The sequence below is a fragment of the Triticum urartu genome, chromosome 6A (assembly GCF_056163025.1).
Source record: "Triticum urartu cultivar PI428250 chromosome 6A, HENAU_Tu73, whole genome shotgun sequence".
Lineage (NCBI taxonomy): Eukaryota > Viridiplantae > Streptophyta > Magnoliopsida > Poales > Poaceae > Triticum > Triticum urartu.
In genome coordinates this window covers 158,206,550-158,231,749 of record NC_141878.1, presented here as the reverse complement: position 1 = coordinate 158,231,749, position 25,200 = coordinate 158,206,550, and the positions used below count along the sequence as shown (strand labels likewise).

Below are 25,200 nucleotides of genomic sequence, written 5' to 3'. Positions count from 1 at the left end.
GAAATAACGGTTCAGGTGTGACTTAAATCCGGACGGCGGGTTGATTTCAATAAAAGACAGGGACTTTTGTGTAAAATATGAAAATAACGATTCGTTTTAACTTAAAACAGGACTGCGGGTTGAATTCTCTGAAATAGAGGGGCTTTTCTGAAAAATGCCATGACGGACGAAAGAAGCCCAATTTGCTTTATTATTAGGTAAAGATAAAGATATATTGCACATGATCATAACCTTTTTCCCACAAATTTTTGTACATGTAATTAAAAAATGATTGTTTTGGGAATTTTGGAAGCATAGAAATTTGACAAGGATCTCATGGGAGGCGTTTAACTTTCTAGGGCAAGTGAAAAACAATTGTGCAAGTATACAGATGAAACAACATAGAAAGAAAGGCTCTTCACTTACAATGTTCGTTGTCAAAAGAACAGAGAACCTCTCCTGTTAGCTCACCAACAGTTTGGAGTGGCTCCAAGTAATCTTCAATCTTTGCAAAATCCTGATTATTTTTTAAGTTTTCAGTCACTGCATGTAGATGAACCGCATGTCATATGAAAAATCAAGCTAATCATAATGGAAATGTATGCCTTTGGAAACAAGAAAACATTATGGCAAAAAGAATATTTACTTAAGAATTCCTTACAAAGGCCATGGACAATTCGTTAAACTAGTCCAGGCCGACTTGATAAGGGTTTTCACATCGCTTATAAATGCACTATTGTAGTTGCATATACAGTGAGAAGGTCGGTAGAAAAGAGATAAGGTGGTCCATATGTGAATGTGCTAGATGTTCCTAGTCTGTCATATGCGATTTGCCATGCCAATAATCTTGTCATGATGCTAATATGGATTAAGCTTAAATAAAATATGCCTAATTTCCTAACATGGAGGTCCTAGATTATGTAGAATTGTGTCAATATTAGCCCAATTCTTAGCGTTAGGTAAAATACCTCATGGAAAATTCCTAAGAACTAATGTGAAGGGGGCATCCCAATCATTTACCTTTTCTATTTCTTTGATTTGAAAATCCTAAACCGAATGAGTCCTTAGATAGCCATTATCATAAAATAGGATTTATCCACCTAAATAACCCTAAATCCTAAAATAACAATTAATGCAACAGCCGATGATTACCCCTGGATGAGCAGAACCGAGGCAATCTACTAGAGGATTATTACCTAACAGGCTACACCGCAGGCCAGGACCCTACACCCTCAAGGCCTCAACGCCCCGACGTACTCCCTCCGTCCGAAAAAGGTTGTCCCTCAAATGGATGTATCTAGCATCAAGTTAGTGGATGTATCTAGCATCAAGTTAGTGCTAGATGTTGGAAACATGCCCTAGAGGCAATAATAAAAGTATTATTATTATATTTCGTTGATCATGATAATTGTCTTTATTCATGCTATAACTGTATTATCCGGAAATCGTAATACACGTGTGAATACATAGACCATAATATGTCCCTAGTAAGCCTCTAGTTGACTAGCTCGTTGATCAACAGATAGTCATGGTTTCCTGGCTATGGACATTGGATGTCATTGATAACGGGATCACATCATTAGGAGAATGATGTGATGGACAAGACCTAATCCTAAGCATAGCACAAGATCGTGTAGTTCGTTTGCTAGAGCTTTTCCAATGCCAAGTATCTTTTCCTTTGACCATGAGATCGTGTAACTCCCGGATACCGTAAGAGTGCTTTGGGTGTATCAAACGTCACAACGTAACTGGGTGACTATAAAGGTGCACCACGGGTATCTTCGAAAGTGTCTGTTGGGTTGACATGGATCGAGACTGGGATTTGTCACTCCATATAACGGAGAGGTATCACTGGGCCCACTCGGTAATGCATCATCATTATGAGCTCAAGGTGACCAAGTGGTTGATCACGGGATCATGCATTACGGTACGAGTAAAGTGACTTGCCGGTAACGAGACTGAACAAGGTATTGGGATACCGACGATCGAGTCTCGGGCAAGTAACATACCGATTAACAAAGGGAATTGTATACGGGGTTGTTTAATCCTCGACATCGTGGTTCATCCGATGAGATCATCGTGGAGCATGTGGGAGCCAACATGGGTATCCAGATCCCGCTGTTGGTTATTGACCGGAGAGTCGTCCCGGTCATGTCTGCATGTCTCCCGAACCCGTAGGGTCTACACACTTAAGGTTCGGTGACGCTAGGGTTGTGAAGATATGTGTATGCAGTAACCCGAATGTTGTTCGGAGTCCCGGATGAGATCCCGGACATCACGAGGAGTTCCGGAATGGTCCGGAGGTAAAGAATTATATATAGGAAGTGCTGTTTCGGCCATCGGGACAAGTTTCGGGGTTATCGGTATTGTACCGGGACCACCGGAGGGGTCCCGGGGGTCCACCGGGTGGGGCCACCTGTCCCGGGGGGCCACATGGGCTGTAGGGGGTGCGCCTTGGCCTGCATGGGCCAAGGGCACCAGCCCCAAAAGCTCATGCGCCTAGGGTTCCACTTAAGGGAAGAGTCCCAATGGTGGAAGACACCTCTAGGTGCCTTGGGGGGAGGGAAACCTCCCCTTGGCCGCCGCACCTAGGAGATTGGATCTCCTAGGCTGGCGCACCACCCCCCCTTGGCCCTCCTATATATAGTGGGGGAGAGGAGGGACTTGATACACCAGCCCCTGGTGCCTCCCTCTCTCCCCGTTACGTCTCTCTCTTGTAGTATAGGCGAAGCCCTGCTACTGTGACGCCCTGCATCCACCACCACGCCATCGTGCTGCTGGATCTTCATCAACCTCTCCTTCCCCCTTGCTGGATCAAGAAGGAGGAGACGTCTCCCGTCCCGTACGTATGTTGAACGCGGAGGTGCCGTCCGTTCGGCGCTTGGTCATCGGTGATTTGGATCACGTCGTGTTCGACTACATCATCACCGTTCTTTGAACGCTTCCGCACGTGATCTAAAAGGTACGTAGATGCATCTAATCACTCGTTGCTAGATGAACTCCTAGATGGATCTTAGTGAAACCGTAGGAAAATTTTTGTTTTCTGCAACGTTCCCCAACAGTGGTATCAGAGCTAGGTCTATGCGTAGTTCTTCTTGCGCGAGTAGAACACAATTTGTTGTGGGCGTAGATTTGTCAACTTTCTTGCCGCTACTAGTCTTATCTTGCTTCAACGGTATTGTGGGATGAAGCGGCCCGGACCAACCTTACACGTATGCTTACGTGAGACCGGTTCCACCGACTAACATGCACAAGTTGCATAAGGTGGCTGGCGGGTGTCTGTCTCTCCCACTTTAGTTGGAGCGGATTCGATGAACAGGGTCCTTATGAAGGGTAAATAGAAGTTGACAAATCACGTTGTGGCTTTCACGTAGGTAATAAAACGTTCTTGTTAGAACCCTACTTCATCCACGTAAAACCTGCAACAACAATTAGAGGACGTCTAACTTGTTTTTGCAGCAAGTGCTTTGTGATATGATATGGCCAAAGTTGTGATGAATGATGAATGATCTATATGTGATGTATGAGATGTTCATGCTATTGTACAAGGAATCACAACTTACATGTCGATGAGTATGACGGTGACAGGATGATCATGGAGCCCCAAGATGGAGATCAAAGGAGCCATGTGATATTGGCCATATCATGTCACTATTATTATTTGATTGCATGTGATGTTTATCATGTTTTGCATCTTGTTTACTTAGAATGACGGTAGTAAATAAGATGATCCCTTACAACAATTTCAAGAAGTGTTCTCCCCTAACTGTGCACCGTTGCTACAGTTCGTCGTTTCGAAGCACCACGTGTTAATCGGGTGTGATAGATCCTTACGTTCACATACAACGGGTGTAAGACAGTTTTACACATGCAAAAACACTTAGGGTTAACTTGACGAGCCTAGCATGTACAGACATGGCCTCGGAACACAGAGATCGAAAGGTCGAACACGAGTCGTATGGAAGATACGATCAACATGAAGATGTTCACCGGCGATGACTAGTCCGTCTCACGTGTTAATCGGACACGGCCTAGTTGACTCGGATCGTGTAACACTTAGATGACTAGAGGGATGTCTAATCTGAGTGGGAGTTCATTAATAATTTGATTAGATGAACTTAATTATCATGAACTTAGTCTAAAATCTTTACAATATGTCTTGTAGAACAAATGGCCAACGTTGTATTCAATTTCAACGCGTTCCTAGAGAAAACCAAGCTGAAAGACGATGGCAGCAACTATACGGACTGGGTCCGGAACCTGAGGATCATCCTCATAGCTGCCAAGAAAGATTATGTCCTACAAGCACCGCTAGGTGATCCACCCGTCCCACAGAACCAAGACGCTATGAACACTTGGCAGACACGTACTGATGACTACTCCCTCGTTCAGTGCGGCATGCTTTACAGCTTAGAGCCGAGGCTCCAAAAGCGTTTTGAGAGACATGGAGCATATGAGATGTTCGAAGAGCTGAAAATGGTTTTTCAAGCTCATGCCCGGATCGAGAGATATGAAGTCTCCGATAAGTTCTTCAGCTGTAAGATGGAGGAAAATAGTTCTGTCAGTGAGCACATACTCACTATGTCTGGGTTACATAACCGCTTGACTCAGCTGGGAGTTAATCTCCCGGATGACGCGGTCATTGACAGAATCCTCCAGTCGCTTCCACCAAGCTACAAGAGCTTTGTGATGAACTTCAATATGCAGGGGATGGTAAAGACCATTCCTGAAGTATTTGCTATGCTGAAATCAGCAGAGGTAGAAGTCAAGAAGGAACATCAAGTGTTGATGATGAATAAAACCACTAAGTTCAAGAAGGGCAAGGGTAAAAAGAACTTCAAGAAGGACGGCAAGGAAGTTGCTGCGCCCGGCAAGCAAGCTGTCGGGAAGAAGTCAAAGAATGGACCCAAGCCCGAGACAGAGTGCTTTTATTGCAAAAGGAAGGGTCACTGGAAGCGGAACTGCCCCAAATACTTAGCGGACAAGAAGGCCGGCAACACCAAAGGTATATTTGATATACATGTAATTGATGTGTACCTTACCAGTACTCGTAGTAACTCCTGGGTATTTGATACCGGTGCCGTTACTCATATTTGTAACTCACCGCAGGAGCTGCGGAATAAACGGAAACTGGCGAAGGACGAGGTGACGATGCGCGTCGGGAATGGTTCCAAGGTCGATGTGATCGCCGTCGGCACGCTACCTCTACATTTACCTACGGGATTAGTTATAAACCTCAATAATTGTTATTTAGTGCCATGTTTAAGCATGAACATTGTATCAAGATCTCGTTTAATACGAGATGGCTACTCATTTAAATCCGAGAATAATGGTTGTTCTATTTATATGAGAGATATGTTTTATGGTCATGCTCCGATAGTCAATGGTTTATTCTTAATGAATCTCGAGCGTATTACTACACATGTTCATAGTGTGAGTACCAAAAGATGTAAGGTTGATAATGATAGTCCCACATACTTGTGGCACTGCCGCCTTGGTCACATAGGTGTCAAACGCATGAAGAAGCTCCATGCAGATGGACTTTTAGAGTCTCTTGATTATGAATCATTTGACACGTGCGAACCATGCCTCATGGGAAAAATGACCAAGACTCCGTTCTCAGGAACAATGAAGCGAGCAACCAACTTATTGGAAATCATACATACTGATGTGTGCGGTCCAATGAGTGTTGAGGCTCGCGGTGGCTATCATTATGTTCTCACCCTCACTGATGACTTGAGTAGATATGGATATGTCTACTTAATGAAACACAAGTCTAGAACCTTTGAAAAGTTCAAGGAATTTCAGAGTGAGGTTGAAAATCAACGTGACAGGAAAATCAAGTTTCTACGATCAGATCGTGGAGGAGAATACTTGAGTCACGAATTTGGCACACACTTAAGAAAATGTGGAATAGTTTCACAACTCACGCCGCCTGGAACACCTCAGCGTAACGGTGTGTCCGAACGTCGTAATCGCACTCTATTAGATATGGTGCGATCTATGATGTCTCTTACCGATTTACCGCTATCTTTTTGGGGCTATGCTTTAGAGACTGCCGCATTCACTTTAAATAGGGCTCCGTCGAAATCCGTTGAGACGACACCGTATGAATTATGGTTTGGGAAGAAACCTAAGCTGTCGTTTCTAAAAGTTTGGGGTGCGATGCTTATGTCAAGAAACTTCAACCTGAAAAGCTCGAACCCAAGTCGGAAAAATGCGTCTTCATAGGATACCCTAAAGAAACTGCCGGGTATACCTTCTACCTCAGATCCGAAGGCAAGATCTTTGTTGCCAGGAATGGATCCTTTCTAGAGAAAGAGTTTCCCTCGAAAGAAGTAAGTGGGAGGAAAGTAGAACTTGATGAAGTATTGCCTCTTGAACCGGTAAATGGCGCAACTCAAGAAAATGTTCCTGAGGTGCCTGCACCGACTAGAGAGGAAGTTATTCATGATGATCAAGATACTTCTGATCAAGCTCCTACTTAAATTCAAAGGTCCACAAGGACACGTTCCGCACCAGAGTGGTACGGCAACCCTGTCTTGGAAATCATGTTGTTAGACAACGGTGAACCTTCGAACTATGAAGAAGCGATGGCGGGACCGGATTCTGACAAATGGCTAGAAGCCATGAAATCCGAGATAGGATCCATGTATGAAAACGAAGTATGGACTTTGACTGACTTGCCCGTTGAACGGCGAGCCATAGAAAATAAATGGATCTTTAAGAAGAAGACAGACGCGGATGGTAATGTGACCATCTATAAAGCTCGGCTTGTCGCTAAGGGTTATCGACAAGTTCAAGGGGTTGACTACGATGAGACTTTCTCACCGGTAGCGAAGCTAAAGTCCGTCCGAATCATGTTAGCAATTGCTGCATTCTACGATTATGAAATATGGCAAATGGACGTCAAAACAGCATTCCTTAATGGTTTCCTTAAGGAAGAATTGTATATGATGCAGCCGGAAGGTTTTGTCGATCCTAAGAATGCTGACAAGGTGTGCAAGCTCCAACGCTCGATTTATGGGCTGGTGCAAGCATCTCGGAGTTGGAACATTCGCTTTGATGAGATGATCAAAGCGTTTGGGTTTACGCAGACTTATGGAGAAGCCTGCGTTTAACAGAAAGTGAGTGGGAGCTCTGTAGCATTTCTCATACTATATGTAGATGACATACTTTTGATGGGAAATGATATAGAACTCTTGGACAGCATCAAGGCCTACTTGAATAAGAGTTTTTCAATGAAGGACCTTGGAGAAGCTGCTTATATATTAGGCATCAAGATCTATAGAGATAGATCGAGACGCCTCATAGGTCTTTCACAAAGCACATACCTTGATAAGATATTGAAGAAGTTCAATATGGATCATTCTAAGAAGGGGTTCTTACCTGTGTTACAAGGTGTGAAATTGAGCTCAGCTCAATGTCCGACCACGGCAGAAGATATAGAAAAGATGAGTGTCATCCCCTATGCCTCAGCCATAGGTTCTATTATGTATGCCATGTTGTGTACCAGACCTGATGTAAACCTTGCCGTAAGTTTGGTAGGAAGGTACCAAAGTAATCCCGGCAAGGAACACTGGACAGCGGTCAAGAATATCCTGAAGTACCTGAAAAGGACTAAGGAAATGTTTCTCGTTTATGGAGGTGACGAAGAGCTCGTCGTAAAGGGTTACGTCGACGCTAGCTTCGACACAGATCTGGATGACTCTAAGTCACAAACCGGATACGTGTATATGTTGAATGGTGGAGCAGTGAGCTGGTGCAGTTGCAAACAGAGCGTCGTGGCGGGATCTACATGTGAAGCGGAGTACATGGCAGCCTCGGAGGCAGCACATGAAGCAATATGGGTGAAGGAGTTCATCACCGACCTAGGAGTCATACCCAATGCGTCGGGGCCAATCAAACTCTTTTGTGACAACACTGGAGCTATTGCACTTGCCAAGGAGCCCAGGTTTCACAAGATGACAAGGCACATCAAGCGTCGCTTCAACTCCATTCGTGAAAATGTTCAAGATGGAGACATAGAGATTTGTAAAGTACATACGGACCTGAATATAGCAGATCCGTTGACTAAACCTCTCCCTAGGGCAAAACATGATCAACACCAGAATTCCATGGGTGTTCGATTCGTCACAATGTAACTAGATTATTGACTCTAGTGCAAGTGGGAGACTGTTGGAAATATGCCCTAGAGGCAATAATAAAAGTATTATTATTATATTTCTTTGATCATGATAATTGTCTTTATTCATGCTATAATTGTATTATCCGGAAATCGTAATACACGTGTGAATACATAGACCATAATATGTCCCTAGTAAGCCTCTAGTTGACTAGCTCGTTGATCAACAGATAGTCATGGTTTCCTGGCTATGGACATTGGATGTCATTGATAACGGGATCACATCATTAGGAGAATGATGTGATGGACAAGACCTAATCCTAAGCATAGCATAAGATCGTGTAGTTCGTTTGCTAGAGCTTTTCCAATGTCAAGTATCTTTTCCTTTGACCATGAGATCGTGTAACTCCCGGATACCGTAAGAGTGCTTTGGGTGTATCAAACGTCACAACGTAACTGGGTGACTATAAAGGTGCACTACGGGTATCTCCGAAAGTGTCTGTTGGGTTGACATGGATCGAGACTGGGATTTGTCACTCCATATAACGGAGAGGTATCACTGGGCCCACTCGGTAATGCATCATCATTATGAGCTCAAGGTGACCAAGTGGTTGATCACGGGATCATGCATTACGGTACGAGTAAAGTGACTTGCCGGTAACGAGACTGAACAAGGTATTGGGATACCGACGATCGAGTCTCGGGCAAGTAACATACCGATTGACAAAGGGAATTGTATACGGGGTTGTTTAATCCTCGACATCGTGGTTCATCCGATGAGATCATCGTGGAGCATGTGGGAGCCAACATGGGTATCCAGATCCCGCTGTTGGTTATTGACCGGAGAGTCGTCCCGGTCATGTCTGCATGTCTCCCGAACCCGTAGGGTCTACACACTTAAGGTTCGGTGATGCTAGGGTTGTGAAGATATGTGTATGCAGTAACCCGAATGTTGTTCGGAGTCCCGGATGAGATCCCGGACGTCACGAGGAGTTCCGGAATGGTCCGGAGGTAAAGAATTATATATAGGAAGTGCTGTTTCGGCCATCGGGACAAGTTTCGGGGTTATCGGTATTGTACCGGGACCACCGGAGGGGTCCCGGGGGTCCACCGGGTGGGGCCACCTGTCCTGGGGGGCCACATGGGCTGTAGGGGGTGCGCCTTGGCCTGCATGGGCCAAGGGCACCAGCCCCAAAAACCCATGCGCCTAGGGTTCCACTTAAGGGAAGAGTCCCAATGGTGGAAGGCACCTCTAGGTGCCTTGGGGGGAGGGAAACCTCCCCTTGGCCGCCTCACCTAGGAGATTGGATCTCCTAGGCTGGCGCACCACCCCCCCTTGGCCCTCCTATATATAGTGGGGGAGAGGAGGGACTTGATACACCAGCCCCTGGCGCCTCCCTCTCTCCCCGTTACGTCTCTCTCTTGTAGTATAGGCGAAGCCCTGCTACTGTGACGCCCTGCATCCACCACCACGCCGTCGTGCTGCTGGATCTTCATCAACCTCTCCTTCCCCCTTGCTGGATCAAGAAGGAGGAGACGTCTCCCGTCCCGTACGTGTGTTGAACGCGGAGGTGCCGTCCGTTCGGCGCTTGGTCATCGGTGATTTGGATCACGTCGTGTTCGACTACATCATCACCGTTCTTTGAACGCTTCCGCACGCGATCTACAAGGTACGTAGATGCATCTAATCACTCGTTGCTAGATGAACTCCTAGATGGATCTTGGTGAAACCGTAGGAAAATTTTTGTTTTCTGCAACGTTCCCCAACACTAGATACATCCATTTGAGGGACAAGCTTGTGACAAGCTTTTTCGGACGGAGGGAGTATCAGGGAACACATCTCGAATCAGAACGGAGTAGGGACGGGAGACTGTGCGCCTTTACCAGCTCCGACGCGCGAGTCCCTCAAGTTGCGCATCTTCTTCCGGTAGTCGGAGACGGCGGTGCGTCGGCGGGCAGCGCCAGCGTCCTCTCCGTCGGCCATCTCCTCCCGCGCGATCGGTTCCTCGGCTTTGCTTCTATGGCCAGACGCAAATTAATAAACTCCCCACCTCTTGCCTTCCTGGAACCGAATACGTAAACGATCCGGCCCTGGGGCTATGTGTCGTCTAGGGAATCGCCTACCGGCGACAATGATCGGGCCGGCCCATTAGCACTTGTCTCTCGTTTCCCCTCTGTGGCAAGTCGCTTTACGTTCGCTCTGTGCTAGTTTTTTTCGGTTTTCTTTTCCCTTTTCTCTTTTTGCTCTTTCCTTTGCTTTTCAATTTTTTCCTCAATAGTATTCCTTAGGTTCTCCTTTTCTCTTTGTTATACCTTTGTGTTCTTTGTTTTTTCATAGTTTTTTTCCTTTCTTCTTTATACTTTCGTTGCTTTGTTTCTTTTTGGTTTCTTCGGTTTCTTAGTCAGTTTTTATCGAGGTTTTCATGTTTTCCCTGTTTTCCATTGTTGTTTATCTTTACTGCATGTGTACATTTTTCATAAGCATTGCACTTTTTTCGTATATAACAGAACAATTTTATTGTACCCATTAAACATCTATCAAATACATGATTAACATTTTTGCAATATATATATAGTGTTACTATTCATTACCTAGGGTGCAAAAAAAGTTATTCTTCATCCAAAGTAATCTTACGATCATTTCATAATTAAATTACATTTGAAATTTAAATAATAACATTTCTATTGATTCACTACGTAAAATTTGATATAAGAAAATAAAAAATATAGATCATAAGATAAGAAAATTTACAGTTTATGTGTATTTTAGACTATGTTTTTACATTTGTAATTTTACATAACATAAAATATTTTTTACGGTGATTATATATTTTTCTTACGGTCCTTTTTTGCGTCGAAAATAAGACAAAACTTACGGAACATAAAATTACGGTGTATTGATGGTAAAATAGAGGGGGGAGTGAAGAATAACTATTCCTCACCCAGGATAACGAATAGCGCGACCATATCGCGCTATTCGTCACCCTGGGTGAGGAATAGTTATTCTTCACCCCCTCTCTATTTTGACATCAATGCACCGTATTTTAACGTTTCGTAAATTTTGTTTTATTTCATACTTAAAAAGAGAACGTAAAAAAATATGTACTCACCGTAAAAAATATTTTATGTTACGTAAAATTACGAATGTAAAAACATAGTGTAAAACATACATAAAATGTGATTTTTCTGGTCTTATAACCTATATTTTTATTTTTTATACTAAATTTTACATATTAAATCAAAATGCATGTAACTATTTATATTCTAAATGTAATTTATTTAGAAAGCGATCGTAAGATTATCTCGGGTGAAGAATTACTTATTCAGCACCCTGGATGATGAATAGTAATACTATACACACACACACGTGTTGATGAGTCCAATTTATGAGAAAAATTCGTTGAAGCGGTTTCAAAGATTGACGACCAAAGACAAAGGGCAGCCCAGGAGAGCCAAGGTGCGTCTAGACTTGAAAACCGGTTCAAGGGCTGCTAATAGTGTCCTGGATTGGGGGTCTCTCACCAGGTCACCTCCCAGCCTGGTGGGCCAGGACAAGCCGAGGACCTCATGTCGGTTCAGGAGTGGGTACGCTAGACGGCCCATGACGTATGAATGGAAGGCTCCCGAAAACTTGTGGTGAATTAGACGGCCCAAGCTGACTAGGATGCTATAACCCTAGACCCCCGATACCTATATAAACCGAGGGATAGGACTCTAGAACGACATAACAATCTCATGATAGATTATCTGTACTTTGCACTCCATCCCAAAGCAATAAAAACAAACAAAACATAGGATATTGTCTCTTCGGAGAGCCTAAACCTAGGTAAAATCTCATGTCCTTGTTACCATCACATCTAGACACTTAGTTCGGGACCACTTATCCGAAATCTATCAGATTTAGCTCCATTACCATGTCGCCGAGGTCCGCGGGTAGGCCGCCGCAACACCCTCGATTGTGACCGCTGTCGCTGCCCCCTTGTGCATCCTCGAGCGCCACCGCTTTCTCGAGCTAGCGCCATGCCGCCGAGATCCACGAGCAAGCCACCACACACACCCTCATCGGTGATCTGGTCGGGGTGGAATCGAAAGTGATGGTTGCCGTGAATGGGGAAGAGAATGAGTGGACTGGTCTAGAAATGCATAACAAAGGGGGGCGTCTCACCCCCATCTAAAAGGGTCACGCTCATCGCCCGTCCACGCGGACGGTTCGTAACGGGTGGCGCGTGATGAACTTGCATCAAAATTCGTGCTGGTGGTCAGATAGTCGATGAAGCGTTTGTGACGGGATCCTAAATATCTGACGTGAGACTTTTAGTGATTCTGTTAATGTTTCGATATACAAACCTTAGTAATAACCTTTTTTTAACCGAGTATTGAAAGGCTTGTGGCTTATTGATAGGTTTGGGTGCTTTTTTATAACTATGCCCAATTAATTAGCTCTAGTTGAACTATGCCTGATCATGGTGGTAGTACTTGGTGTGTGCAGGGCTCCGGCTGTCGTCCTCCCTCGGCCGGCACAAGGTGACGCGGGGCTCCTGCCAGAGCCACGCCTTGCTGATCTCTGACACGTGCTCTTGGACGACCTTAAGGAGCAGGCGGACGCTCTCCTGCTGGTCATGGTCCCCCGGAGTTCCCACGTCTTCCGGTGTGACGAGCACCAGCTGCTCGAGGACAGAAGCCCTGCGCAGGACGAACCTTAGCAGCCGCAGCTCGCGCCTCGTCCCTCGGAAGTTCACCACCTTGAGGAACGTCAAGTGGTCGAGAGCGATCTCGCACTCGAGAACGATATCCGCGCCCTCGCCGGTCACCGCCGTGCCGCCGCACGCGTCTGGGAGCTGCAAGTTCGATCCACGGAGCCGGTAGCTCGTTAGGATCGCACGCCGTGGCAAGTCAGGTTCGAATGGATCATGTATCAGGATGCTTACCCGGATAAAGAGGCGCTCGAGGAGCGGCGCCACGATGAGCTCTAAGAATCCGGAGAAGCGAGTAACATCGTCGTCGCCCATGGAGATGGAGTCCATTAGCAGCTGCAGCTCTTCTAGGTTCGGGGCATCCACGTCGCCCTCAGCGAACAGTCGCTCTTCTTCCAGGTGTTGATCGTATGAAAGACACCGTTAATCGCCTGATTGGTTTCCTAGGCAAGAACATGTTTGAATATCGTACCCGCATGCCCACGGAACAAAGTGCCAAAATCTTGGCATGCGCGACCTGATCCAAGAAGCCTGAGTAGGCGAACTCGTGAATTACTTCGTCGTATTCGCCGTAGCCGATGTGGGTCAGGTACGCGTCCTTTAGCTCCGGCCTGGCATCGGTCCTGCCGCCGGGGCCAACGAACTCCACGCCTGACGGCTCGTCCTCTCTCCAGATGAGGAGGACGTCGCCATGGTAGGCAACGGACTCCAGCACGGGCGCGGCCACCTGCAGGTGGCGCATGGCCAGGCAGCGCACGATCTCCAGGCCCCGCAGCCTCTCGCCGGCGACCCTCACCGACACAAGAAGGTGGCAGCTCTCCAGGCTCAGAAACTCGAGCAGCCGACACCTGGAGACCACGCCCCGGACAGCATCGTCGGTGACGTCGACTTGGTTGAGGGAGAGCGATGTGAGACCGGCGAGCCCCGGCGTGCCGGGCGGGACGTCGCGGAGGCTGCACCGGCCAAGGCTGAGCACCACAAGGGGGCTCTCGGCCTGGAAGAGGTCCACGGGAAGCTCCAGAGCCCCGCGGCCGTCGGCGTGCTGCGTCAGGTCCACCCCCACTTCCCTGGCGCCTCTAACCAAGGCGGTCGCGGCCCACCGGACAACGTCCCGCCCATACACGTCGAACGGGGACAGCGCCACGCGGAACACGTCGATGGGAGCCGCGCCGTGGACCTCCAGGCAGCGGTTCACCGTGGCCACGATCCGCCCCAGGGACTGGCCGCGGACGAATTCGCTGTCGGTGAAGTCGAGGACGGCGGAGGCGGCGAGCGCGTGGAGCCACAGGCACGCCCACCTCGTGGAGAGGGCGCTGGTGCGGACGGCTTGTTTGAGGGGGACCCTGCCGACGATCGAGTGGAGGACGTCGTCGGGGAGGCCACTCAGCCGGTCCTCCTCGGATGCTGCTCCCTCGACTCTGCAATACTTCGTGTTGGATTCGATCTCCATTGCCACACGCGGTAGAGCTCGTGTAGAGCCTTCCAAGTGACGCACTGGAATACGTGCGTGGTGGTAATGCGATTTGTTGATGGAGCGCTTTGGCCTAGGCCTTCTTATACGTAACATCCAGCCACTGTTGCGTTGAAAATGTTCACTCACCTTCTCTTGCAAGATTTGCCTCGAAAAGATGGGAGCACATTGGACTCAGAGTGAGAAAAAAGATGAGGGGTTTCTGCCGCAAAGTCTCTTTTACTGGTGGCGGGATGTACAGTGCCTTTAAGATCTATATAGTGCCTTTTAAGATCTATGCAGTTTTAGGGAAAAGAATTCTATGAGACCAGGTCTCACGCGAGACCCATCCTAATGAATGACACGTGGCATTCACAAATCTCAAAGCATTCCCCACTCTCCACTTAAAATCAGGAGGGGAGAGATTAGATGCTTTGTGATTTGTGAATGCCACGTGTCATCTATCAGGACGGGTCTCACCTGCTAACCGTGATACCTGGTCTCATATAATTTTTTTCCGCAGTTTTGGTCCTACTTCATAAGTATAGCTATGTATTGTCCAACCTCATCTTTATATCTCAGCACTTAAGTCAAATCAGTGGTCCCCTCCATCCCATCCACGCATGCATGCACATATTATCTGTCCTCCCCATCATGCATGACACGGGCACAATCGCTCTCATCTCTTCCTCACTAGATTCATGTCCTTTTATTTCTCTTTACATAATTTCAATCATTCATATCTTTTAAGCTACAAATTTATTTGTGAAACTTTTTATATATTTGAATTCCTAGCGACGAGACCTTTCGAACAAGACCAATTTTCAATGCATTTAAACTAGTTTCAATTTTGCCGTTTCAAACAAATTTATGTTGTCAGAACTATGTTAAAAATCCGTGTATTGAAATAAGTGAAATTATTTCAGAATTCAGTGAAATCCAGTTTTTAAACGAGTGAAATTGTTAAAAATGATAGTTATTTTGAAATAAGTGAAATAACCTTTCTATAACAAGTGAAATTATTTTCTTGAAATGAGTGAAATCTTTTTTTTTCATACACATGATAGATATTCCGGTGTGAAATGCGTGAAACTTGTTATTTCAAAGTTTTGAAACTATTTATTTGATACAAGTGAACTATGTGTTTTAAAATGAACAAACTCACTTTTCCAAAATATGTTTTTTCTGAGTGAAATCTGTATTTTGCAACGGCTAAATCTTGTTTTCTTAATTGTGTGAATTTTTTTCTCTAAATTGAGTGAAATCGGTTATTTCAAATAAGTGAAATCGGTTTATTTAAGATACGTGAACCAATTTTTTTTGTAATGAGTGAAACTTTTTTTAACTCATGAAAAATAAATTTCTCAAAGGAGTGAAATATGCCTTTTCAAATTAGTGAAATACATTTTTTCTGAATTAAGTGAAATCGGTTTTTCGAATTGAGTGAAACCAATTTTATGAAATAACTGAAATCATTGTTTGAATGATTGAAATCGTTTCTTGAAATGAGTGAATATAATTTCTGAAACGAGCAAAATCTGTTTTATGAAGTGGGCGAATTTGTTTTCTCAATTGAGTGAAATCGGTTTATTTAAAGAACTGCATATGAGTTATTCAAAACGAGTGAAATCAAATGAGTGAAGTTGGTTTGTAAGTTCCGTATTCCAGTTTGTGAATTTCTTTGAAACCATATATAACACTTATATGAAATAGTGAAACCTTTTGATGTTTTATGAAACTGATTTCGCAGATAATTGAAATATATACAAAAAATGTAGTTCAAATATATCCAAAATTGATCTTGTTCTCAAGGTCTTCACACCACAAGTTCAAATATATAAAAAAAATTAATAATGAACTTTTGGTTCAAAAGATATGAATCGTTAAAAATCTAAGAATGAAAATAAAATGAATGTTCAGTGTATGTGGAGATAGAATATTTTAACATGCATGCAATGATGAAAAGCGGTGCTTCGATTGACACGTCATCTCTCCTGACAAAAATTGAAAAGACATGTAAAGGATCCACATGTATTCTTTTTGTATTGCATTAACTGGTTCTATACCTCAAATAGCTGCACGAATCCCTAAAATTGTATGGATGGCTGATTCTCCACCGGTACATCCCGCCACCGGTAAAAAACTTATTGGGGGTTTCTGCTCTGTTCAATCTCCACTTGCATCTTATTTCCAGATTTAGAACAGCCCCACAAGTAGTCCCATCAATGCTCACTATGTCGTTCAGAATAGAATTAGTGGAGCCATCAGGATCAGGTTCAGACTTCAAAACTGATCCATAGCCAAGATACTGAAAATGTAGAAAAGGGGAATGCCAACGGAGGTCGACTTCCATGGAGGTGGGTATTTTTAAAAAATCGAAAAACATTTTTTAAAGTTTCAAAAAATTCTGAAAAAAATCATACATATTAACATGGATGTATTCTACATATGTGTAAATTTTTAAGATGAAATACATTATGATGAGAGCTACACAAAAAAGACAAATCACGTTTTTCAGACTGATGAACAGTGAGAACACTGTTCACTATTAGAAATGCAGGTTTTTCTCTTTTTTGTGTAGCTCTCACCATAATGTATTTCATTGTCAGATTTTATACACATGTAGAATACATCCATATGAACGTGTAGATTTTTTTCAGATTTTTTTGAAACTCCAAAATATAATCATTGAATTTTTCAAAATAACCACCTCCATGGAGGTTGCCCGCCAAAAGCCCTCACTCTGCACAACTCCATCTACTAGATTTCAACTCTGGTGCTTACATTTGTACCGTAGGAGCCCCCCCCCCCCCCCCCCCCCCTCCCCAAAAAAAAAGAAATGGAGAAGCGGTGTACTTTAAAACTACTGTGCAGTTGTTCTTTCTATGGAATTCATACAAAGTTCAAGAATCTAGTCTGGCCACCATCAAGGTGCGGCACGAGCGGCACATTTCTTACCAATATAAATATGCAAATTACTTATATTGTAACATTAGACGATTTTTTTCAGAGTTCATATATATATATATATATATATATATATATATATATATATCTTGATAAACATCACAGTATTTTACTTATGTGCAAACAAACACTTGAACAAATATATACCAGTCTTAGTACACACACTATGTGTTCTCCTAATTATTTCAGCGTACAACATGTTGCACTCTATTACATTGCACTATGATGAGAAAAGGCCCTCTTTTCCTCCAGCTTTACAAACACACTTCCGTCGTATATACCTCTCGCATCGTCCTTATGAAGAAATCCATCATTGTCACTCGCGACGTTGTATATTCCGCCCCATTCTATTTGAGGTCCCTCCCTGAATTTATAACAATAGAAACGAAAAACTTAGCAGGAGCCAATAATCTTAACTAACTCTTTTGCCCTTCCGTTAATTAAAATCATGCTTTTTACAGGAAATAATTGATTTGTTATAAAAACCGAGGAACCATGAGCAATTACACATATTCATAGGTTTTTTGTTAAAAAACAAAATCCAGATATAACCACGGCATGCATATTTAACAAATTACCATGATGCAGGGTCCAGTGGATCTCGATTTGCTAGGATCATATCCTCCAACTCCAAATATGTCAAACCATCTGGTCTAGTTTTTGCATGCTTTACGAATATTTCCTCAAACTTTTGTGGAACAAACCTACAGCTTGACATGTTTAGCATATATACGGATTCGAAGGATAGAAATATGCACAAAAACTAGCATATATACGAGAATAAAATATCAAAGCATAAATGTACATAATATCACCCAATGATCAAGGTAAATAAATTATATCCAAGTTACAAAGGAAGAGCATTATAAGTCCTCTGCATTGCTTTACTGCTGTTGGATATGTGACATCCCATAAGTTTGTTTTTATATGTATGGATAGAGCTGGTGCACCTCGGTGTTCCGCATAAAACTGGTTATAATATAAAATATCAAAATAGATTTTACCCCATGCAAATTTCCCTTTAAAAGACACTAATTAGTTGAGTTAAGCGGTATTTCTCTATATACCCGTGGATGCACACATCAATAAAACTAGATGATGCCCCACGTTGTTGCGGGAATGTTTGCAATATTTCAATGAGATTTTGATTATATGGAACATGAATTCTTGAAACAATAGTTTCTGAAAGTATATAAGAATTAAATGTAAATAGCATAATAAAATGGAATTTTACATGCATGCATGTTGTAGTGGATTTTTAATATGCATAGTTGCATGTTGAGGTGGGCATTTCCTTATGCATGTTGAATGATGAGATGACATGCTTGCATGTTGAGAAAAATATCTTAGTGGGTGCTAGCTATTTAGATATAGAAGATTACTGTAAAGCTTTCACTATATAGATGAGCACACAATCCAACCCACCAAAAAATTGTTCTAGATCCTTGAAATCTAGTAAAGTGGGGTGATTTCTAAAGTTTAAAAAGTCAGCAGAGACAAAACCACAAGTTTAAGTGATTTGTAACTGTTATTTTCCTTGGTTCACTTGATATGTACATAAGTAGCACGAAGAGGCGGAGCTAGGAAATTTTTCCATTGGGTTCACTTAAAATTTGGGTGTGAACTAACTATACTATCGTAGACTATTTCACAACAAAACCAAAGCAATAATAAGGACAGTCGTGAGTTAATGGGTTCAGCTTTGATTTTTACTCCCTCCGTTCCGAATTACTTGTCTTAGAGTTGTCTAGATACGGAGGTATCTAGCACTAAAATTAGTGCTAGATACCTCCGTATCTAGACAACTCTAAGACAAGTAATTCGGAACGGAGGGAGTAGTTGGGTTCAGATAGCCAAATAGCTATATAGTAACAAGTGATTGCAAAAAATCGCAGCTCCGTCCCTAAATAGCACATTGTATTAATTACCTTCCTTTAACATCAAATGCACCGGTATCACTCCCATGCATTCCTCTGTGCATATTCTCTATGTATATTGATAAGTGAGGCAATGGTGCATCAGCCTGGATTGAAAAAAAGATATAACATATCAAGCTCGTAGTTCATCCACAAACATGTCTATATGTTAAAAGAATAGTGTGTGGGTGAGGGAGAGGAGAAGTACGGGGCTTGTTATAGGACCATTAGCAGCATGCACCAAGGTGGCAAATTCTCTGGCATATGTAACATTAAAACCAATTGCGACAGACCCTACATTCCAAAGTACAAGTTTAGCATGGATTAGAATATAAAATGAAGCCTCCAGCAATAGAGTGCTCTGTATTTAGGACTCGCATCTATGTAAAACCAGTTACTTAAGACACTAAAATAATATAAAGTTAAATATATGTGTTTTGCAGTGGTATGGATATAATGTCATTTTTATTCAGTTCAATGTAACCAGCACGAAGAAAAGTTGAACACAGCAGCAAAATCACTCAAACATGGCATGACCAAATGAAAATGTTTTTCTAGAATAAATGAAAATGTTTTTTATTCGAGTGAAATGCACAGGGAGTGCAATTACTTAGCGGATGTGGCCAATCAACTCTGCTTGGCAGTGGACAAATTTGTACTCTGTAGCTAAGGCTAAAAGATCTATTGAGCTTCTCTTTTATCCATGAAAATGCATAGATTTTTTTTCTCAGTTTGCAGATATGTGCGATTTGTATACTATCTTAGTAAGACTAAATCGTGCAGAATTTGTTGCAGAAATCAATCACCTTCAAATGTTTCCGAAGGGGTAATGATGCCATCCTTGTTACGGTCGAAAAAGGAGACATGTTTCTGGAGTGCCGTCATGTTGCGAATCTCAGTATGTGCCATCACACGCCCCCCTTCAAGTTACAAACACACAATAGCGATGATATGCGTAAGTGAGAAATTACAGAAAAGTTTGCAATAGTTATCATGCATAGTAAAAAAAAAATTAGGAAACTGCAGCATGTAGCAAGACTTACCGCCAAACATCCATAGGAACAGAAGAGCAGCCACCGGCGGCAGGAGTGGAGAAGCTGCTGCTGATGATTGTCGCCGGATCGCCATCGCTGCTGCTGCTGCCGCCGCCGGTAACCCCTTCTTCCCTGGCCGTGTGACTGAGAGGGAACGCGGTGCATTGTTTAAGTAGCCAGGGAAGAGCTACATATGAAAGGTCCATCTTTCTTGCTGAAGCAGAGATGGTACTTGGCGGAAGCTAACCCACGTAAACATCTTTGTTGGCGGATGCGGAGCATTAGTCTCTGGTGCATTTATGATTGATGTGCGGAAGAGGAGCAAACTTTTATATGACTACCGATATTGACGTTTTTGTTGTGTATATGGTGCAAATGCGGTAGCAAACTGGCCACCGGTTGGTAAGATTCGTGGTGGTCCTCGTTGTTGCTTGGAGGAAGCTAAACCAAGTTTCAGTAGGCAGCAATCTTGAATTACCAGCAGGTGTTTTCAAAATAATCTCAGATGAGTCTGGAGAAAAATAATCTAAGCGGGTTGTCATTTATATTCAGTAATCTTTGACATTTAAAACTGAAAAGAAAGGAACAACTGATAAACAATTTTTTTAAACATGCACGGATGTCAATGCTGAAATTTTGTCTATTTTGGGTCGGTCCAATAACAGTTTCAGAAATTCCTAATAAATATTAGAGGCCCACGCAGCCCATTCGTGCAAGTCAAAAGGTGAAACTAAAATTTAGTCCCACATTACTAGCTTGGTAGGAGTTGGACCGAGTGAGGGCTTTTGACGGGCGACCTCCATGGAGATGGTTATTTTGAAAAATTCAATAATTACATAGTTTCAAAAAATTCTGAAAAAAAATTCTACACATTTATATGGATGTATTTTACATGTGTATAAAATCTGACAACGAAATACATTATGGTGAGAGCTACACAAAAAAGAGAAAAACCATTTCTAATAGTGAACAGTGTTCGCACTGTTCATCAGTCTGAAAAACACGATTTGTCTTTTTTATGTAGCTTTCATCGTAATGTATTTCATCTTAAAAATTTACACATATGTAGAATACATCCATGTTAACATGTATGATTTTTTTCAGAATTTTTTGAAACTTTAAAAATATGTTTTTTGATTTTTTTTCAAAATATCCACCTCCATGGAGGTCGACCGCCGTTGGCATTTTACGGAGTTGGACCTCCTTATAAAGAAGATTATTTCCTCACATGTATGAGCATGCGAATAAGAGGGACATTCACGTGCACTCCTCCTCCGCCGCCTGCCTCGGCGCGACGCGTGTTGCGGGAATGAGCCGATGTCTAATTTTTTGCCACGCACGACTGGTATACGAAAGGTCACACGGAAGTTGAAAATATTTTTGTTATAGTGGACATTGAATGTGAAGGGCACATCCCTTTTGGTTGCTGGCTATTTCACTTCGTCTCCGTCTCTTCGTTTCACCTTTCGTTGCTGCTCTCTCGCCTCTTTCTCCTGTGCCTGTAAAAGGGAGGTCGCTCGTCGCGAAAGACACACATTAGAACATCATCTTCCTCTCGCCACCGTTCCTGAGCACTGAGCTACTGCTACGATCTTCTCCATCCCGGCTTGCGGTGTGCACCGCAGGTCGGGACATAGTAGGCCTCCGAAACCCCACCATTTTGAGTCCTGTACGAGAAAAAGGGTGATAAGGTTTTTGGGGAGTGCTCCGCGCGACTACTGACTCCTTCATCACGGGAGCCCTGGACTCCGACGACTACTTCCCCGACGACAACTTCTTCCCCGACATCAACAACCTCTTCGACGACATGGCTAGCAAGGATACCGACCCCAAGACCAGTGCTTCTGCCGCTGCTCCGTATGTCTTCGTGTTCTCTCTGTTTAAGATCTTGCCTTAGTTTCTTGCTCTAGCCTTTCTTGTTCCACTCTATGTTCTACATATGTTCTGTTCTAGTTCATATGTTCATATGCTATTTGCCTTCACTCTGCTAGATTACATGACATGTTTCATCTGTACTACACTAGTCATGTTTTATCTAGTATTTCTGTTAATAAAATCATATGCTAAATTGCTCATACTTGCAACAATCCAAAAACCTTATTATAGGTAGTTTATCCCGAGTAGTTTTGTTGCTTCCAAGAGACCTCCTATATTTGAGGGTATCCACTATAAGAGGTGGCACGTGAGAGCAGTCTTATGATTTCAAACCATGAGTTGCTATGACGCCATTCTTGGCAAACCTGAAGGAGATTATGATGCTCAACAGGAACAAGTTTTTCAGAAAATGAATACCCTGTTTAAGGCTGCTCTCTTGAGTGTTCTTGATGAGAACATAGTTGATGCTTACGCGTCAATTGATAATGAAAAAGATATGTGGGATGCACTCAAGGCCAAGTTTGGGGTCTCAGATGCCCGCACTGAGCTGTACATCATGGAACAATTCTATGACTATAGGATGACTGAAGAGCGCTCCATGGTTGAGCAGGCTCATACAGTCATTTGCTAGAGAACTTGAGCACTTCAATTGTATGCTACCAGACAAGTTTGTTGCCGGAGGCATCATCACTAAGCTTCCTCCTTCGTGGGGGAACTTTGCTACCTTACTGAAGCATAAGAGGCAGGAGTTTTCCGCTCCGGATCTCATTGGTACTCTTGATGTGGAAGAAAAGGCGAGAGCAAAGGACACACGTGCTCGAGGTATTGAGGGAGGATCTAGTGCCAAACTTATATAGAAGAAAAACTTCCAGTCCCCCAAGTTCAAGAACAAGGGCAAGTTTGATGGTAAAACAAAGTTTGATGGGAAGAACAAGGCTGTACAGCACACCAACTTCAAGAAGAATAACAAGAAGAAAGGTGTTTGTCATGTGTGTGGAGATCCTGATCATTGGGCTCCTAGTTGCCCTAGTCGTTATGATAGGCGTCATCTTGGGAAAGGCAGAAAGACCGCTAATGTGGTCATTGGTGACATTGACATGAAAGATGTTGGGTATGGTATATTTCCCACTATTCTTTCAGTATGTCATTCCCCTGATTGGTTAATTGACACGGGTGTTAATGTGCATGTATGCGGTGATATTTCCATGTTTTTGTCTTATCAGACCGCAGGGACTTCAACCGTGCTGACGGGTAACGGTTCAAGTGCTTCTGTTCGTGGTGTTGGCACGGTCGATGTGAAGTTTACTTCGGGGAAGATCATGCGGCTGAAGAACGTGCACTATGTCCCCTCCGTCAATGAAAATAATGTTAGCGGATCTCTTCTGTGTAGTTGTAAAATCTGAGGTATCTGACATGCATGTCGGTACAATCATGGAGTCAAATGATGCGACTTTCCTTGAAGATATCTTTCCCATGAAGGATATGGCTACCTCATCAAATCGGGAGATGCCTAGTTCATCGAGTCAGGAATTAGTTAAAAATATTGAACTACCATCTCGATGGAATACTTTGAAAATCCTGTGGAGGAGATCAATAAAGTTCCTACTAGGAGCAAAAGACAGAGGACTGCAAAGTCCTTTGGTGATGATTTTCTTGTGTATCTCATAGATGACACTCTCAATTCTATTTCAGAGGCCTACGCATCTGAGGATGCTGACTATTGAAAGGAAGCGGTCCATAGTGAGATGGATTCTATCTTGGCAAATGAAACTTAGGAGATAACTGATCGTCCTTATGGGTGTAAACCCATAGGATGTAAATGGGTATTCAAGAAGTTTAGGCCTGATGGTACTATTGAGAAGTATAAGGCACAACTCATGGCTAAGGGTTATACCCAAAAGGAAGGTGAAGACTTTTTTGATACTTACTCACATGTGGCTTGACTGACCACTATTGGAGTACTACTTTCACTAGCTGCCTCACCTGGTCTTCTCGTTCATCAAATGGATGTCAAGACTGCTTTCCTAAATGGAGAGTTGGACGAGGAAATTTACATGGAACAACCAGATGGGTTTGTAGTAGATAGTCAAGAAGAAAAAGTGTGCAAGTTGCTAAAGTCTTTGTATGGACTTAAGCAAGCGCCCAAGCAGTGGCATGAGAAGTTTGGAAAAACTTTCACAGCTGCAGGCTTTGTTGTAAATGAAGCTGATAAATATGTGTACTATCGCCATGGTGGGGACGAGAGAGTTATCCTTTGCTTGTATGTTGATGACAAACTGATTTTCGAAACAAATCTGAATGTTCTTTTACTGTACAAAGAATTTTTTTGACTATACAACAAATCTGAATGTTATTAAGGAGGTCAAGGATTTCCTATCTCATTGTTTTGAGATGAAGGATTTATGAGTGGTTGATGTCATTCTGAACATCAAGTTGTTGAGAGACGATGATGGTGGGATTACATTGCTTCAATCTCACTATGTGAAAAAGATCTTAAGTTGCTTTGGCTACAGTGACTGCAAGCCCTGTCCAACACCATATGATGCTAGCATGCTGCTTCGAAAGAATTGAAGAATTGCTAGAGATCAATTGAAATATTCTCAGATTATTGGCTCGCTTATGTACTTAGCCAGTGCTACAAACTGAGCCGTTTTGTCTCAAAACCAGAAGATGTGCATTGGAAAGCTCTAGAGAGAGTTATGCATTACTTGAAAGGCACTGCGAGTTATGGAATTCACTACACTGGGTACCCAAAGGTACTGGAAGGGTATAGTGACTCAAACTGGATCTCTGATGCTGATGAGATAAAGGCCACGAGCGGATATGTATTCACTCATGGAGGTGGCACTGTTTCTTGGAAGTCTTGCAAGTAGACCATCTTAACAAGTTCAACAACGGAAGCAGAACTCACATCACTAGATCCAGCTACGGTCGAAGCAGATTGGCTTCGCCGGCTCTTGAATGACTTATCGATTGTTGAGAAATTTGTACTGGGTATTCTTATGAACTGCGACAATCAAACTGTGATCACGAAAGTGAGCATCTCAAAGGATAACATGAAGTCATAAAGACATGTTTAGAGAAGGTTAAAGTCTGTCAATAAAAGGAAAAACTCCAGAGTAATTGCATTGTATTATATCCAAACGTTTAAAAATCTGGC

The 25,200-nt window shown here is 43.2% G+C and overlaps 2 protein-coding genes across 2 annotated transcripts; both read right to left on the bottom strand.

The window, feature by feature from the left end:
• Positions 1 to 12,456: 12,456 nt before the first annotated feature.
• Positions 12,457 to 14,923, bottom strand: LOC147964576 (F-box/FBD/LRR-repeat protein At1g13570-like). Its single transcript, XM_087531173.1, has 3 exons — positions 13,277 to 14,923; positions 13,033 to 13,206; positions 12,457 to 12,942 (listed from the first exon to the last, which is right to left on the bottom strand). The coding sequence occupies exons 1-3, from the start codon at positions 14,363 to 14,365 to the stop codon at positions 12,556 to 12,558; spliced, it is 1,650 nt and encodes a 549-aa protein (XP_087387299.1). The 5' UTR covers positions 14,366 to 14,923; the 3' UTR covers positions 12,457 to 12,555.
• A 2,381-nt stretch (positions 14,924 to 17,304) lies between these two features.
• On the bottom strand, positions 17,305 to 20,442 carry LOC147964575 (putative peroxygenase 5). Its single transcript, XM_087527220.1, has 6 exons — positions 20,175 to 20,442; positions 19,938 to 20,051; positions 19,340 to 19,425; positions 19,144 to 19,238; positions 17,794 to 17,919; positions 17,305 to 17,579 (listed from the first exon to the last, which is right to left on the bottom strand). Exons 1-6 carry the CDS (start codon positions 20,257 to 20,259, stop codon positions 17,426 to 17,428), a joined length of 660 nt encoding a protein of 219 aa, XP_087383346.1. The 5' UTR covers positions 20,260 to 20,442; the 3' UTR covers positions 17,305 to 17,425.
• Positions 20,443 to 25,200: the final 4,758 nt, after the last annotated feature.

Coding starts and splice junctions, on each gene's coding strand:
- LOC147964576 (XM_087531173.1), bottom strand. CDS start 14,365: ATGTTACGTATAAGAAGGCCTAGGCCAAAGCGCTCCATCAACAAATCG. Junction 13,207..13,276: donor TGGCACTTTGTTCCGTGGGC/ATGCGGGTACGA, acceptor TGTCTTTCATAC/GATCAACACCTGGAAGAAGA. Junction 12,943..13,032: donor TCGAGCGCCTCTTTATCCGG/GTAAGCATCCTG, acceptor TCGAACTTGCAG/CTCCCAGACGCGTGCGGCGG.
- LOC147964575 (XM_087527220.1), bottom strand. CDS start 20,259: ATGGCGATCCGGCGACAATCATCAGCAGCAGCTTCTCCACTCCTGCCG. Junction 19,239..19,339: donor ATGGTCCTATAACAAGCCCC/GTACTTCTCCTC, acceptor TTTTCAATCCAG/GCTGATGCACCATTGCCTCA. Junction 17,580..17,793: donor CCACTGGACCCTGCATCATG/GTAATTTGTTAA, acceptor TTATAAATTCAG/GGAGGGACCTCAAATAGAAT.